The 15,314-nt window shown below is 52.1% G+C and overlaps 3 protein-coding genes across 4 annotated transcripts in view; 2 read left to right on the forward strand and 1 right to left on the reverse strand.

Annotated features, from left to right (window-relative positions):
• Positions 1-11,936, forward strand: part of M1ap (meiosis 1 associated protein) — a 61,255-nt gene extending 49,319 nt beyond the window's left edge. The window contains exons 7-9 of one of the 2 annotated variants that reach the window (XM_055596410.1): positions 3,914-4,120; positions 6,012-6,152; positions 11,892-11,936. In XM_055596410.1, the coding sequence (XP_055452385.1) occupies positions 3,914-4,120; positions 6,012-6,152; positions 11,892-11,897 (354 nt within the window). In that variant the 3' untranslated portion in view covers positions 11,898-11,936. Of the gene's footprint in view, positions 1-3,913; positions 4,121-6,011; positions 6,153-7,392; positions 8,415-11,891 lie in introns of those variants that run through there. The other variant, XM_055596409.1, reaches the window with a different exon arrangement.
• On the reverse strand, positions 8,494-11,136 carry Dok1 (docking protein 1). The gene is made up of 5 exons (XM_055596416.1): positions 11,030-11,136; positions 10,402-10,701; positions 10,155-10,248; positions 9,860-10,044; positions 8,494-9,704 (listed from the first exon to the last, which is right to left on the reverse strand). The coding sequence occupies exons 1-5, from the start codon at positions 11,087-11,089 to the stop codon at positions 8,877-8,879; spliced, it is 1,467 nt and encodes a 488-aa protein (XP_055452391.1). The 5' UTR covers positions 11,090-11,136; the 3' UTR covers positions 8,494-8,876.
• The window catches only part of Loxl3 (lysyl oxidase like 3), a 14,665-nt gene continuing 11,249 nt past the window's right edge, over positions 11,899-15,314 (forward strand). Inside the window, exons 1-3 of the mRNA XM_055596408.1 lie at positions 11,899-11,954; positions 13,069-13,412; positions 15,035-15,198. Of these exons, the coding sequence (XP_055452383.1) occupies positions 13,097-13,412; positions 15,035-15,198 (480 nt within the window). The 5' untranslated portion in view covers positions 11,899-11,954; positions 13,069-13,096. The remainder of the gene's footprint in view (positions 11,955-13,068; positions 13,413-15,034; positions 15,199-15,314) is intronic.

Consider the following 15,314-nt stretch of genomic DNA (forward strand, 5'->3'; position numbering starts at 1 on the left):
GCAGCAGGAAGAAAGAGCCACTGGGCCTGGCTTGGCCTTTTGCAACCTCAAAGCCCACTCCTAGTGACACACTTCCTCCTACAAGGCCACACTCCTAATAGTGCCACTCCCTGATAACTAAGCATTCCAATATATGTGCCTGTGGGGGCCATTCTTTTTCAAATCACCACAGTGCACTACCTTGAGTTAGAATTTTGAGGGACTTTAGTTGGGAAAGGAGGCTGTTGCCTGCTTGTTTGTTTTGAAAGAGTTTTACACTGCAGTCTAGGTTGGCCTAGAACTAACCACCTAGATCGGGTTGGTTTTGAACTTGTGGTGGTTTTCCTATGTCAGCCTCCCAAATGTTCTAATTATAGGTCTGAGCCACTACAGCAGGCAATTATGAGATTATTTTTTTTATTTTTGTTGTTTTATATTTGTTTTAGCACGTTGTCAAGATAAGAAAATTCTACCCCTATTTCTAGGTTGTTGTTTGCTTTTATTGTGAAAGGGTATCGAATTCTGTTTAAAAAAAATTAAACCTACTGGATGATTATATAATTTTTATCTTTATCTTATTAGCATATGTGGCGATTTGAACTGATATGGTCCTCATAGACTCATGTGTTTGAATGCTTGGCCCACAGGGAGTGGCACTATTAGGAGTTGTGGCCAAGCTGGAGTAGGTGTGGCCTGTTGAAGGAGGTGTGTCACTGTGGGGACAGGCTTTGAGGTCTCATGTGCTCAAGCTATGCCCAGTGTGGAAAACAGTCTCCTTCTGCTGCCTGTGGATCAACATATAGAACTCTCCGCTCCCTCTCCAGCACCATGTCTGCCTACATGCCACCATGTTTACGACGTGACAATAATGAGCTAAGCCTGAAACCGTAAGCCAGCCTCGACTGAGTGCTTTCCTTTATAAGAGTTGTCTCAGACTCCTCCCAGCAATAGCAACCCTAACTAAGGTGACATAGTATAATCTATTGATTGACTTTTTTTAAAATATTAAACCAATGAATTGGAGAAATGGCCCAGAAGTTAAAAACACTTGTTTCTCTTATAAAAGACCTATTCAGCAACCCTCACAGTTACTCATACCTTTTGTAACTAGAGTTCCAGGATATGTGATGACCTCTTCTGACCTCCACAGACACCAGGCATGCATGTGATACACAGATATACTTACAAGCAAAACACCCACACACATTAAAATAGCTTGTCTTCTGCACGCTATCTGCTGCAGATTCACATGTGCAGCAACCTGCTATGTCCAGAAAACAGATTCCTTGATGTCGTCTACTGCCTATGGCTTTCACAGTCTTCTGCCCCTCTCCTGCCCCGAGATCCCTGAGCCTTGGGTGGAGGAGCATGATCCCAATACCCACAGTCTCTTATTCTCTGCACCTTGACAAGAGACCTTGTGGGTTTGAGTTAATCACTATTGCCAAAAAGAAGCTTCTCTGGTGAGGGCTGAGAGATGCTCTAATGTAGGGGTATAAGGATAAGCCATCAGGGTTGGTTTAATGCTATGTCCACATGGCCGAGTAATAGATGTAGGTCCTCCCCTAGGGTCTATGGCCTGGCTGAGCCACAGATGCTGGGCTCCGATAATGCTGTCAGGAATGGGTTCCAGCTTGTGAAGCTGGCATTAAATGCAATCAGAAAGTTGTTATTTTCATGACATTTGTGCCACTTTTGCACCACTGGCATATCTTGCCAGATTAGACATTGTTGTAGCCGAACATCACAACTGGGGAAGGTTGGTGACTCCTTTTCTTCTAGAAATCAACACTCCTAAACAGGAGCCAGAAAGTTCAACTTCCTTCCTCCTCAAATTCTCCAGACATTCTTAGAAAATTGAAGATCAATGAGCAATGAATGTAGCCACCTAATAAGAACATTTTATTTCCCTGCCAGAGCTTTGTGGCAGCTTCTCTATTTTATCAAGCCCATTAGTTTTAAAGCATTCTATACAATTCTTTCAGCAACCAAAAAAAAAAAAAAAATCCAAGGAGAGAGAGGAAAAAAAAAAAACCTCCTCTGACAGTCCTAACATTAGCAGAGATTCTGAGATTGCAGTCCTTGCTAAATGCCAGCTGACTAACGGAAACTTAGCTCTAAGTCAGTCGACTGGGAGTCTGGTGTTCAAAGGTGTTCTGTGTGCAACTCTCAGACGTGCTCATCAGGCTCACACTGTAGCATGTGTGACTCTTCCTTAATGATGGGATCCAAGGAGCATCACATGAGCCCATAGCTCATTGCCCCAGTGGCAAACTGTCTTATGCTTAGTCAAGTCTTAGTCAAGTGGTTGACATTATCAGCTTGCTTAGGACTGAGAGATATGGGGACTCAGGACAGTCATTCCTAAAAATAGACCACTCCCATGAGTGGGTCATGTGAAACTTAGACAAACACCCTTCACAGGCTCCCCCTTACTCTATTATACACGCCAAGAGGACACAGTGTGTCCAGTGAGCGTCTGCGCACCGCGTGCTTGGAACAGAAGGCCCCTCACTCTGAAAGAGTGCATGTGTGAATGCACTGCCTGCCTGAGCGTCTGCGCACCGCGTGCTTGCCTACCGCCCGAGGAAGTCAGGAGACGGTGTCAAATACCCCCAAACCCAAGTTACACATGTTGTGAGCCACCACGTGGCTGCCAGGAATTGAACCCAAGTGTTCAATTCTGCAAGTGCTCTTAACCGCTGAGCCATCTCTCCAGTTCCACACTCAATAAATTTTTAACAAACTTAGAAACAAATGCCTGAACTGGTACAGAATAGAAGACTGAACAACAATGATGACTGAATCCTGACCCAAGCAGAAGTTACTTTGGCCAATGGAAGTTAAGCAATTGCCTACTCTTCCTTCAGATTTAGCAAGGCTGTGTCCCCAGGCTAGGCAAATACAGTGACACATACATACATCATAGTTTTAATATTATTCACTCCCAGCTTGATGGATTTAGTAAGCCTCAGGTAGACTTTGCATCACATTTTGAATCTGTTCTTCAGAAAAACCTCTAGGTACAAGCAAAATAATAACCGCGTGTGAACTTTAAAGGCCTCCATGTGCTTTTCACACAGTGTCTGTGGCTGAGGAAGCATTCCACTGTTGTGAATTATTATTAGATTCGTAATCACTATTATGATTATGATTATAGTTATAGTTAACTTTCCGATGACTAGATCATCTATCTCCACCCATGCTTTTATTGAGGAAGCATCAAAATTATCAGCCCACTACTGTCAACCGCACGAATATTCAGAGCTTTTTCCCTTGGAGGCATGTACAGGTTCCCTAACCCTTGCCAGCAACCACCAGACTCCATGTGCCGAGTTAAGATGGCAGAGCTTTTCCTCCTCTCTCCTACTGCAGTACATTTCTCTGGGTGTAAATCCAAAGCTACCTGCAGCAGGTGTTACTCCCCTTGTCTCCCACTCAGTACTGGTGGTCCCCGTTCCCCTTGTCTGTCTTCCATAAAGTGCTGGCCGTCTCCTTTCCCGCTCTCTTCCACATTTCTCTTACGTTAGGATGGTAGAACTAGTAGGAGGTCTGTGTAACGGAAGAACTGTTACATTTGTGCCAGATGTGGTTAATGGTCTTGGCCAGCAAGAGGACACATACACAAATACACTTCATACATATAACATCCGTAAGACTGACATTTTCCAAACCCCGCACAGTCTGAGATGAACCCACTTCAAGTTCAAGAGCATTTCTTAGTTTGCGTATCACTCAAAACTTTTTGTGTGTTCTCTCTGTCATATCCTAGAACAGGGAAGAAGAGCATACTTGTGCTAGTAGAAGCTCTTCCCTCCAAAGGGCCAAAGTGAAATGGCTCTTTTCTCCTTGACACCCAAAGAGAGGTTGAAATCTTCAGTTGGAGTAATCCTCAAAACAAACCAAAGACTGAAGATGTATGTCCTTGTTGCAGAAAAGAGACTGGCTGCTGTTGGCCAGGGGGGAACCCCTGATCCCCAGGTACAACCAGAATGTTCCTGCCTGCAGCTTCTATGTGATCACACCATCTCCCTCCCTCACACTGCTGGTGAAGTTGGTGGCCACGAGGGAACTGATGCTGCCTGTCTTCTTCCCCCCGCTGGCTGAGGACCCACCCGGGGACAGCCTAAAGATCATAGAGGCAAGTGGGCCCATGTGTCTTAGGTTCTATTGCTGTGAAGAGATATGACCATGGCTTTTCTTACAAAAGAAAGCATTTAGCTGAGGGCTCTCTTAGTTTCAGAGGCTTAGTCCACTCTCAGTGTGGCAGGGACAGGGCCACACATGTGGAGATGGGGCAGTAGCTGAGAGCTACATCCTGATCTTCAGGCAGCAAGCTGAGAGACACTGGACCTGATGTGGGCTTTTGAAATTTCAAAACCCACTCCCAGTGACACTCCTCCACAAGGCCACACCTCCTAATCTTTCCGAAGTATTCACCAGCTGGACACTAAGTATGCAAATATAAGAGGTGTGCTGGTGAATCTCATTTAAACCACTATACCATGAGAAAAATAGAATGGAGCTTGGGGAAGGGGTGAGGCATAAAAAAATGGGCCATGGGGGAACATACAGTGAGCAGCTGAGGTGTGTTGTGGCCATCAGAGATAGAAGCAAGAATAGAAAATGAGGTGGGAGGTCTGACTAAGGCAGCAGCGTGAAAATGAAGTGAGAGGCAAGACTGGTTTGAGGGAAGTGAGGTTTGTGAAGGAAGAGCTGAAAGACAAATAGGTCTTGTCATAGGCAAACAATTGGGAATTAGTGCCAGCCATCTTAGAGAAGAACATGCATAAACATTTGCACGTTCACACATACCCCTGAAAACCGATTGAAATGAATGTCAACAAGTAACTAGCTGTGAAGAAAAGAAGGCCACGTGTCCTAGAAGGAAAAGCTGACAGCAAGCAGGGAGGAGGGAGGTCCACACAGGCAGACCAGGTCCAGGTCCAGATGGTTAAATTTGAATTGTTTAGTTTGGTCTGAAGCTCTTTGCAAAAGCCTGCCATCATGACCCGCCCCTCACCTGCACTTCTACCTTGGAACAGAGACCATGAGGTTGCACAGAAGAGATGAGCACGGTAGGGAGAAAGGGGTCAGAGGAGGCGGTGGGAGGCAGAGCAACAAAGAAATGATGGGCAATAAGGGAGATGGCCAATGGGAAGATGTGGGTGGATTTTCATGTCCATTATGGTGTTCTAGTGTGTGCCAAACCTCTAGACATATGAGCACCTCTCTGTGACCCTATGCCCCTGTAATGTTATGTGCATGCCTATGCTCTGGGCCTCTGCTGGGGAAAAGAAAAGGAGTCTGAAACTCAGATGCAGAGAGGCCAGCAGGCCTTGGGGGCAGAACACTCCCTCCCTCCTTGCTCTCCCACCCCTCCTTCTCTCTGTCTAGATTCTGACTTTCCTCCCCTGCCCCACCCCTCAGGTTGGGGTGGGAGGGGAGGCCTGAGCTGGGAGAAGGGGAGCCACCTTCAGCTGCTGGCTGGCCGAGGAGCAGAAAGGACAGAGCCTGGGATTGTGCTTGCTGCTTGGAAGCCATGGCAATGCAAAGAGGCGGGCAGGAGTGCCATGGCTTCCTCGGTGGGTCTCACTTCAGAGCCAGCGGTTCCTGGCACAGGATGTTGTGGCCGGAAAACCTAAGTACTCAGGAATGCTGTGCTCCAGTGTCCTCCGTTTATGTTCGCTCACCTGGGGCTGGGTACTCCCTGTACTTGTCTTGAGGACAGGAGCACCCCTACCCCACCCTGTAAGCTGAGACACACCTTCCCTAACCCCTCCACACGGAACCCCTTGTGGAGTTCTGGTTTCTCCCAGAACCCAGTGACACTTCCTGGAACTAGCATTAGGGGCTTCAGAGTCTCTCACCACCAGAGGTTCCACCTACTTCTGTCCCCTCACCAACACAAGCACATTCTCCTGGGCCAGAGTGCCAGTGGGACTCATCTGTCTCAGCATCCTCACCCTCCTCCAGTCTCTTACACACTCGACCTTGAGTTCCCTGAATAAGTTGCCTCCTCTGCTCCCCAGAGTACACTAGACAGCCTGGAGCTGGGGCCCACCTACAACCCATTGCAAGTTGGGAGCCACCTGTATTCACATCTGACCAGCACCTACGCCAAGCCTCAGGGACGGCCCTACGCAAGCTGGGAGAGCCGCAGCCTTAGAAAGGTACATCTCTCTGTCCCCACCTTCCCTGTAGCCTCCCATCTTCTTTGTGCCCTGACTCCAAGGGAGCCCTTCACATCCACCCCCCAACAGCAGAGGACCCAAGAGAGCAGCTCACTCCCCACACCACCACAGGTAGAGGGGAAGACCAAGCTGAGAGCGGAAAAAGAACCTGCTGAGGCAGTCACATGAAGTGGGGCCGTTTGGTTAGTCGGTTTTGCTTTTGGTTCTGGTTTTGTTTTCCTCACCTCAGGCAGGTCTCGTGATGTCGTGATGTCGTGATGTCGCAGTGTAGCCCAGACCGAGCTCGCTAACTGCCTGCCTGAGCCTCCTGAGCGTGTCAGGGGGTGTGGGGTGTGGGGGTGGAGGAACATGGCTCATGCCATCATACCCTGAGGCTTAGGTATTCTAATTGTGGTGGTTATAGCTCTTAGTCATCTACCACCCTGCTGTCTTGTTAAGCAAACAGGTCTGCACTGGAACTACAACCACAGCCTGCTCCTTGAAAGAAAGGGCTGACAGGGAGGCGGGATCAGAACCGCCTAAGGAAAGGGAGAGGACTGATGCTTGCCAGGCTTTCTAGTAAGAACCTCGGATGCTCTCATTCACTCACTCTTCACAGCACCAGCAAGGGAAGCATCGCATTGAGTACAGATAAGGAGACAGAGGCCGACCTGGGCTAGTAACTTCAGAATGGGGTTCTGAAGAAAAAAACTCGAAACCAAAAGCCAGACATGGTGACTCACACTTGTAGTTTAGAACTCAGAAAGCTGAGGCAGGAGGGTTGCTGTAAACGTGGCCAACCTAGGCTACAGTGAGATCTGTCAAAAAAAAAAAAAAAAAGGCAGGGCAAGAGAGATCAGAAGGGAAACTGAAGATGAAGCGCCTCTGTGCCTGGTCTGTCACGTTAAGGGTTCCTTTGCTTGATGCCTTTTCTCCATTTCTCTGTAACTGAGCACATTTTCACCTCAGCTAAAATTGCAGCAGGCTGTTTCTAAGCTCCAAAAGTAGAAGCGATGACCACATGCATAGGAGCAGAGCCCACGAGGGCACGGTAGGCAAGCTGACAGAGATGATGCTATAGAGGATCCCAAGGGACTTGTCACTGCCCTAGGCCTTCAGGGTGTCACTCCAGAAATGAAACCTAGGAAGGAATTGGGACTAGAGTCTGGCAGGGAACAGGGACAGGGACAGGAACTCAGAAACTGTCTGGTCTTCATAGAAGACTGGTTGTTCTTTGCAGGCCGGGCAACCACAGACCAACAAAGTTCGAGCCACAATTGTCCCCCTGCCAGTGACTTCAGCCCCAGGTAGAGCTCCCAAGACTTCGGCAGCCAGCAAAGCTTTCTCGGGAAACTTGGTGCCTTCTGATTCAGAGGAGGAGTTCCCTTCTCACACCTAAGTCCCCAGCCCAGAGCAAGGCCGTATCACACCCACACCGGCACTCACAGGGTGGCTGCCTGAGGGCTGTCAGCCTGCACCTGAGCGTGAGCTCAGGCTAAGAAACAGCCTCTCCCTCCTCAGTTCCCACAAGTGCTGTTGCCCAACTCAGAGCACACCCAGGCCCGTCTTTTGTCTGGCAGGGACTCTCTTCTGGGTCATTTGATAGTATTGACACAAATAACTAAACGCCCAGTAAGCCTCTACCATTGTTGGGAGCATTCCTAGGCCAGAATTTCTTCTACTGCAGCTCTGTGTGAGAAGGTAGGTGAGGCCAGGTCACCCCTGGGAAACTGCAACTCAAGGATAAGGATGAGCTTTCACAGCTCAGAAAAATCAAGACATTAGAACTTGAACCCTGGTCTAGAAAGGTACCTTGCCCAGACCACCCACAGCAGTTTCCTTCAGCTTCAGACACAGGAGCACTGGGCAAACCTCTGTGTATGTTGAGGGACAGGGTGTTGTTGTGTGGCCAGCAGAGGGAGTGGAGGGTGTGAAAGAAGCCTACTCCCTTCCTCATCCCCTCTGCCCACACCTGCCCACCTTCCTGTCGGAGCCCTTGAAGCACAGGGAAAATGGCTGCCATGTGCAAAGTGCCTTCCCTACACTTTAGATCCTAGCAGGTGCTTGGGAGGGTCCATTTCCTGCAAGCAGCCTTTGGAGGCAGAGACAAATTCTCACACTTGGTGGAAAGAAAGCAGAGGAGAGTTAAGCAGATGACAGACGACTGAGCCAGAGTCGAGTTAGAGGCCACCCAGGCCGGATCTGAGTCAGCACACTGTAGGCTTTCCTCCCTGGACCCTTCCCTCCTTCCATGGTCCCCGACATAGATCTGGTTCTTCTCTTGATCCCTCCACACGCACCCAGAACATGCTGCCGCTATGTCTATTCACACACAAAGACCTTTTCAACCCAAGCTGGCTTTAATGAGATCTGTTATAAATTAAAAAATACACCTGGCAAAGAACAATACAAGAGCAAGGATCCATAGTGGGCTCCCCAAAGCACACCCACTCTGACCAGTGGGCCCATTCCACAGGCCCAGTCCACAGGCCCAGTCCACCAGCTAGCCGTTCCTTAGCACTGCTGAGCCTCCCCAGAGCCTACCTCTTGGCCTTGTCATCTGTTCTACTTCCTATGACTTACTGGGGTTGGTCATCCCTTGCCCCCTCTGGTCCCCTGCTCTTACCGTAGGCCCCTCCCACCCTCTGGTTCCTGTGGTTAAGTTAAAACAGGTTTCCTTGATTTTCATGCCACCTCCCCATGGACCTCCTGTCAGCAACTGTCTCAGGTGGAGCCCTCTGACTTGACCCCAGTCCTGTCATTGCCTACTCTAGCGAGCCCACAGTCCCAACCCCCTGAGGTCCCGCTCTTCTGGACCTGGCTGTAAAGAGCTGTATCTGAGCTGTGGCCTTTGCTGCTACTGCCACCTGTGGCACCAGGGTCTGGAAGGAGCAAGCCCTGTGGCTTGGGAGCAGGGACAGGCTTCGAGCTGGAGCTGCGAGGAGGTGGCACAGCATAGTCATCAGTGGCAGGGTTGTAAGGGAGCTCATAGCCCTCTTCCTTCAGCCGAGCCTGGCACCACCATGCATCCTTAGGCTCCTGAGGCAGATCATAAAGGCCCCGGGGAGGGGCTGGGGCCAGGCCTTCAGGTTCATCATAGATGGGGTCCTCTTTGGAGTCTGTCAGCTTGGCTTTCAGCAACTGCTCCTGCACATGTCCATACAAGTCCCAGTAGAGAGGTTTCTTTGAATGTGCCCCCTCCCCTGCCTGAGCAGGGGTGCTGCCCAAGGGGTCTGAATACACAGAGTCCTGAGAAGGGCCTGGAGGGATTCGCAAGGAGTCTAAAGGCTCAGCGTATAGGGCTGGGCAGCTGCCTGGGGACTCCTGGGAAATGGGAGCGGAAACCACCTTCCCCTCTGTCTCCCCTTCATGGGAGTCAGTTCTGAGAATATCTTGTCCCTGTCCCTGTCCCTGTCCAACCTTTCCTTGGGCTTTCTGCTGCTGGATGGCAGCCTCGACTGCCTGAAAGATGTCGTTTCCCTGTGCAGTCTGGAAAGTGAAGGTTCCAGCGCCAGAGGGACAGCGGCGACCCGCTTCAAAAGAGAACATGACCTGAGGGTGTGGAGGGAAACAAGTTAGGGCTGTCTTAAGAGATGAGCCACAGGTCAGACCAAGTTAGTGTATCTGCAGAGACGGGACCACTTTCGAATGGAACTGCTCACCTACAGCTCCCCAACCCCGTAGCCCTCCCTGACAAGCCCCTGCACCTTGTCCCGGCCATAGCGTCGCAAAAGAGTGTAGGGCCAGAAAAGGAGCGGCTCCAGGATCTGACTCTGGGCCCCCAATGTCAGCAGGGTCAGCCTCTCAGCCTCCACCCTCAGTATATAGGAGCCTTGCAAGCCGCAGCGTTCCGAAGCCTCAGTCTTCTGCGTGGTTACCCAGAACTGGGATCCTGGTAGGAACACAAAGAAAGGGGAAGGCAAGTTAGGGGGCTCGGAAGAATCCAAGCACCAACTCCCAAGAGCACCCCTTCACCTCACTCCATTCCTGCCAGACATCTACCTTCCCAGGTGGGGCTGTAGAGCGAATTCTCCAGCATCTCCAGGGCAGAAAACTTAGGTGGGTTCTCTGTCTGGGCCAATGCCCAGCCGCCTTTCTGCAGGAAAAAAAAAAAAAAAAAAAGAGTCCAGGGGATCTTATAAATAATTCCCTTGGGTCCAGGGTAGTTGCAGACAGTCCACTGCCGCCGTAATGGCCCCATGCTCTCAGCGACCCCTAGGCCCAAGGCCGCTCAGCCCCAGCCCCTCACCGGAAAGGCGTTTCTGCATAAAGTCTGCACCCAGGCGGCGCTGGACAGGGCGTCCGCCGCCAGCAGGTGCGAGCGCTGCGCGGTGTCCAGGCGGAAGGCAGCGGCGCCCGGCTCGGGGGGACTCTCCACGGACACGGGGACCACGCTCACACACTCGGCCAGGCGAATCATCTTGCAGTCCAGACGGCGGGAGCCGCCTCGACCGCCTCCCGAGCTCGACCCCTTGTGATCAAAGAACTCCAGCCTCGCTACGCCGTGGGGACTGGCTGGGTAAAGCACAGCCCAGGTTTTCCTCCACCTCTGGAAAAGAACGAGAGGCGCGGAGTGCGCGGGAGAGCGCGGCAGCACGCGCCCCCACGAGGAAGGAGAGACCCACGCAGGCCGATCGGAGCTGGGACTTCCCAGCCAGGGACACTTTCCCAAAGAGAATGTCATCCCAACCCCGCACCAAGGAGGGCACGGCCCGGGACTTCCAGGGAACGTCCCGGGGCTTTACAGCGGCCCGCGCAGCGCCGGGACCTGCTTCCGGCCCGCTCTCTCTCTCTCTCTCGGGATCCCTTCGCCCACTCCCAGTCCAGAGGGGCTTCGCTTGCCCCGCGCCACACACAGACCCTCAAACACACCCTACCTTGGTCCCGAAGCGCTGACTCTGCAGAAAGAGCGGACCCTCCATCACAGCCCCGTCCATGGCCCCAAGCGGTTGCTTCCGCGCTTCCTGGCACTGAGGGCAGGGGGCGGGGCGGGGCGGGGCTGCAGGGGCCGGAGGCGTGCCTGCCCCTCCCGGGCCCCTGCCGCGGCCCAGGGGCCGGCGTGGGGAGGGAGAGGGAGGAAGAGGAGCGGGCGGGAAGAACTCCGGGTCCCCGGAATAGCCGACCCGTCCCTTGACCACACCGCACGCCCGGTGGCGCCACTCAGGGAAGCCGTGATTGCCAGCCAGGGGTCCCGGTGCCTGGGAGCAGAGGCTGAGAGTGATGTCATAGGATTACCGTGACATCAGAGTGAAGGTCGTGACATCACCCTCAGGCACCCCGGGGCACCATAATGACCAAGGGAGACCTCAGGACATTAGTTCCCCTTGAGGGACTTGCTCCCAGGGCCCAGCCCCGGGGTTAGGTTGGATTGTTGACGCTCTGCCTAGCTGGGGATGCGAAGGCATGGCTTGAGGCTGGAAAGCTTCCCGCCGCCACAGGGGCCATCCTGCGGTCCCGAAACCTTTTGCAAGTCCAGCATCCTGAACGCGGCTGCCGCCGGGCCTCCAACCTACGGGAAAAGAAGGCTTCATTGAGCCGGGAGGGGTGGGAGGGGTGGCGCGGCTGCAGCCTGCTCCACGCGGGAGGGGACGATCTAGAGGAGGGAACTGGCCTGGCCGGAATGGAGGGAGAAAGCGGAATGTGGGAGGGCTCTAGGGGACGAGGGAGGAACCAACGAAGAGGGGGGAGGAAAGGGGGATCTACTCTCCCCTGGCCGAACTTTTTTTTTTTTTTTTTAAGTCCTAAAACTAATCTCCAGGACCAGGACGCCGCTTCCAGCCTCTGGAGCGCTGCCTATAGAAGGTAGGGGAGTCACTGCCGGCCAGGGGGAAGAGGAGCTGGGGATGGAGAGGATGGTGGACCCGGAGGAAAGCTGATTTAGGATGAAGTCCGGAAAGCCAGACAACTGACAGTTTTATTATTGCTAAAAGAACGAAACACAAGAATGGTTTGCTGAGCAGATACTGGGGATGGAGGTTTCAGGGTGCCGTTTGGAGGCTGCCGGACACCAGGGCTTCCAAGCCAAAGGCTCCCAGAACAAAGCTGTCTTGTCTGAGTTGGGGGAAGCAATTCAGGGGCCCCCTTGCTGTGGAGGACTGTTTTCAGCCTTGGATAGAGAAGGCCTGAGCTGAGGAGTCGGCCCTAGCTTCTGGTTGCCCGGTGACAGAAACAGTGGTGTTACAGGAAGCTTGGACAACCCCTCACCAAAGCCTGCCCAGCTTGAAGCTCTCCTAGAGCCCCCCTTCTCCTGTGATCCCATGTGCTAGGGAGGGAGGCACAAGATTCCCCTACTCCCGTTAGCCTCAGCCCTTCCTGCCTGGGCTTCTGCTTCCAGAGGAAACTGCTAATAGTCCTCCCATTCATAGCTCAGAGATTTCCCCGCTCTGGTCTCACAGGCTCCCCTTGCCTGCAGTGCTGTCTGACTGCATAGGTCGTCCTGTCATTTCTCCTGTGCCTGCACCTTGGCTCTTATTCCCTCTCCTCATGGTTTTTGCGTCTCTGTGTCACTCTCCAATACTATGTCTGGCCATATTCACTGTCTCTTACCCTGTGTCTTTCTGTTTCCCCCACTTCGTTCCCACTTTCTTTCTTCCTCTCACATCCTGTCTGAATGGGTGGTCCTCTCTGTGTGTCTTTTCTCCTTATCCCTATTTATCTGGACCATCCTCAGACTCTTGGTCTGTACCAAGAGTACCCACCCCATGAATGAGAGGAAATAGAGATGATGGTAATGGTGATAATGATGGCCAAACTAGAGAAGAGCATTGTGGAACAGAACAACTAGTTATACATCTTATTATCAGCAAAAGGGAACAAGTCTCCCTCCCTCACCTCCAATCTAGGTCTCCAAGGCTGTGCCTGTTTTCTTTGTGCCCCTACCCTCATTTACTGTGTACCTCTCCTCTCTGTCCTTCAGTGCCCCCCACCCCAGGGCTCTGCCTGCCATGAGAGCTGTCAGTGTGTGGTATTGCTGCCCATGGGGACTGCTGCTGCTGCACTTTCTGTGCAGCTCCGGTGTGGGGTCTCCATCCCCTCCTACCAACCCAGAGAAGAAGCCCGGAAGCCAGGGGCTGAGGTTCCGGCTGGCTGGCTTTCCTAGAAAGCCTTACGAGGGCCGCGTGGAGATACAGCGAGCCGGTGAATGGGGCACTGTCTGTGACGATGACTTCACGCTGCAGGCTGCCCATGTCCTCTGCCGGGAGCTGGGCTTCACAGAAGCCACAGGCTGGACCCATAGTGCCAAATACGGCCCAGGGACAGGTGAGCGATGCTCTGGGATAGCCCTGTTACCTAAGTGCGGTCCAAGTGCGGAGAGAATACCACAGTGGTACAGCCAAAGGGAGATGGGACACCAAGAATGGACAGAATTAAGCAAACCCACAGATAATAAACCATCTAACAGCAATTTCAGGGCCATGTGACCTGAAGCTAGCTAGTCCTTCCCATGAGCCTCCAGTGTCCCATATGCACAATGATGAGGGGGTTGAGAAGTTCTCTTCTGCAAAGTAAGATTCTGCAGAGCCACGAAAAAGGACAGCCCAGTGCTGGAGAGCCCTGAAGGTCCAGGTGCAGGAGTCTGGATGAGAATGTGTGAGCAGGTGAATGGTGTCTGCATGTTCCATAGCTGGAAGGGGCCATGTACTGCAGCTGACAAAACCAGGATCCAGGCCAGAGCTAATAGACAAGCTGGAACTCCTTTAGGGCAGGTACGAGTGTGAGGGCTGGGGCACAGTCCTCTGAGGCTGGAAGAGCTCACGCGGTATAGAGCCACAGTGGGACTGAGGGGCACAGCCTGCTACCGACCCCTGCTCCCGCTGGCCCCACCACTCCTGAGATAAAGGCTCATTTGGAGATAGCACACTTTGAGCCAGACAGTAGAAAGTGGGAATGCTTTTAGGTCGAATGCTCACCCTACACTCACTTTTCCAGAGAGAAGGGAGAGACAGAGAGACAGACACAGACAGACAGACAGCAACAGAGAGAGGGGAGAAGGGAGAGAGGAGAATGGGGGATGAAAGCACTTTCAGAGGCCACGTTTCAGGAGGAACAGCTAAAGAAACCAAAAGTTTGGCACAGAAACAAACAAACAAAAAAAGCCTCGCTTAGTAATTACATGCTGGTTGTGTTCAAATTTGGGAAGGACGGTCGTGGCTGAAGAGTTTTCTGGGTGACATCAAAGGACCAGATCAGACCTGGTAGGGAAAGGGCTTTCTGATCATTATGTGGCTTGTGGACAGAAGGGTGAGCTCTGTCAGACTAGGTGAGGCGCCCGAGCCACTGGGACACACACCTCTCAGGAGGCTCCTCCAGTTTTGAGTGCTCAGTGATACTCACTATGGTCCAGAAAGTACAAATGGAGTTTCTGTGGCAGGCAAAATAGGCATACAGGAGACTGCCAGAGGCGAGAGCATCAGTGGAAAATCTAAGATTCCCAAGTCTCAGTGAGAGGTCCAACTCTTAGGGAAGTTACATCATGTTTCTGAGCGCCAGTCTGTTTACATAAGTGGTCTTCTGGCTGCTCCAGCCTAAGAAAGATTAAGTGTGGACATACTGTGGCAAAGCATTTGGCACATAGTACTCAATTATGGCTATTATTGAATGGATTCTTATTGATATCGATGAGAACTTAAATGTTAATTCTAGGGTAATTCACCCTAATTAATTCTTCAGTGTCCCAGACCACCCTAACCTTGTGTCAACCCTAGACCCTCTTTCCTCCTCCCCTCCAGAGCCCCCTGTCCCATCTCCATCCTTTTTTCTCATCAAAAAAGAAGGATTATCCTCGAGGCCACCTGAGGCCACCATGCTGCCCCTCCAGCCCCATCAGTCCCTCATCCTTCGTCCTCTAGCGCTTCTCTGTCTGCTCATCTTCCTCTCCACAGGCAGGATCTGGCTGGACAATCTGAGCTGCAGTGGGACTGAGGGAAGTGTGGCAGAGTGTGCCTCCCGGGGCTGGGGGAACAGCGACTGTACCCACGACGAGGACGCCGGGGTCATCTGCAAGGACCAGCGGCTTCCTGGCTTCCCAGACTCCAACGTCATTGAGGTCTGCAGTACACACAGACACACAGACACACAGACAGACACATCACAGACACACCACACACACAACACAGACAGACAGACACACACACACACCACAGACACACAGAGACAGACACA

This window comes from Psammomys obesus, unplaced genomic scaffold (assembly GCF_907164565.1).
Source record: "Psammomys obesus unplaced genomic scaffold, mPsaObe1.curated_primary_1811, whole genome shotgun sequence".
NCBI lineage: Eukaryota > Metazoa > Chordata > Mammalia > Rodentia > Muridae > Psammomys > Psammomys obesus.

Excerpts from the sequence above, each read along its gene's own strand:
- Dok1 (XM_055596416.1), bottom strand. The coding sequence starts at position 11,089 with ATGGACGGGGCTGTGATGGAGGGTCCGCTCTTTCTGCAGAGTCAGCGC. Across the intron at positions 10,702-11,029 it reads GTCAGCGCTTCGGGACCAAG|AGGTGGAGGAAAACCTGGGC; the intron begins GTAGGGTGTGTT and ends GTTCTTTTCCAG. Across the intron at positions 9,705-9,859 it reads GACGCTATGGCCGGGACAAG|GTCATGTTCTCTTTTGAAGC; the intron begins GTGCAGGGGCTT and ends CCACACCCTCAG.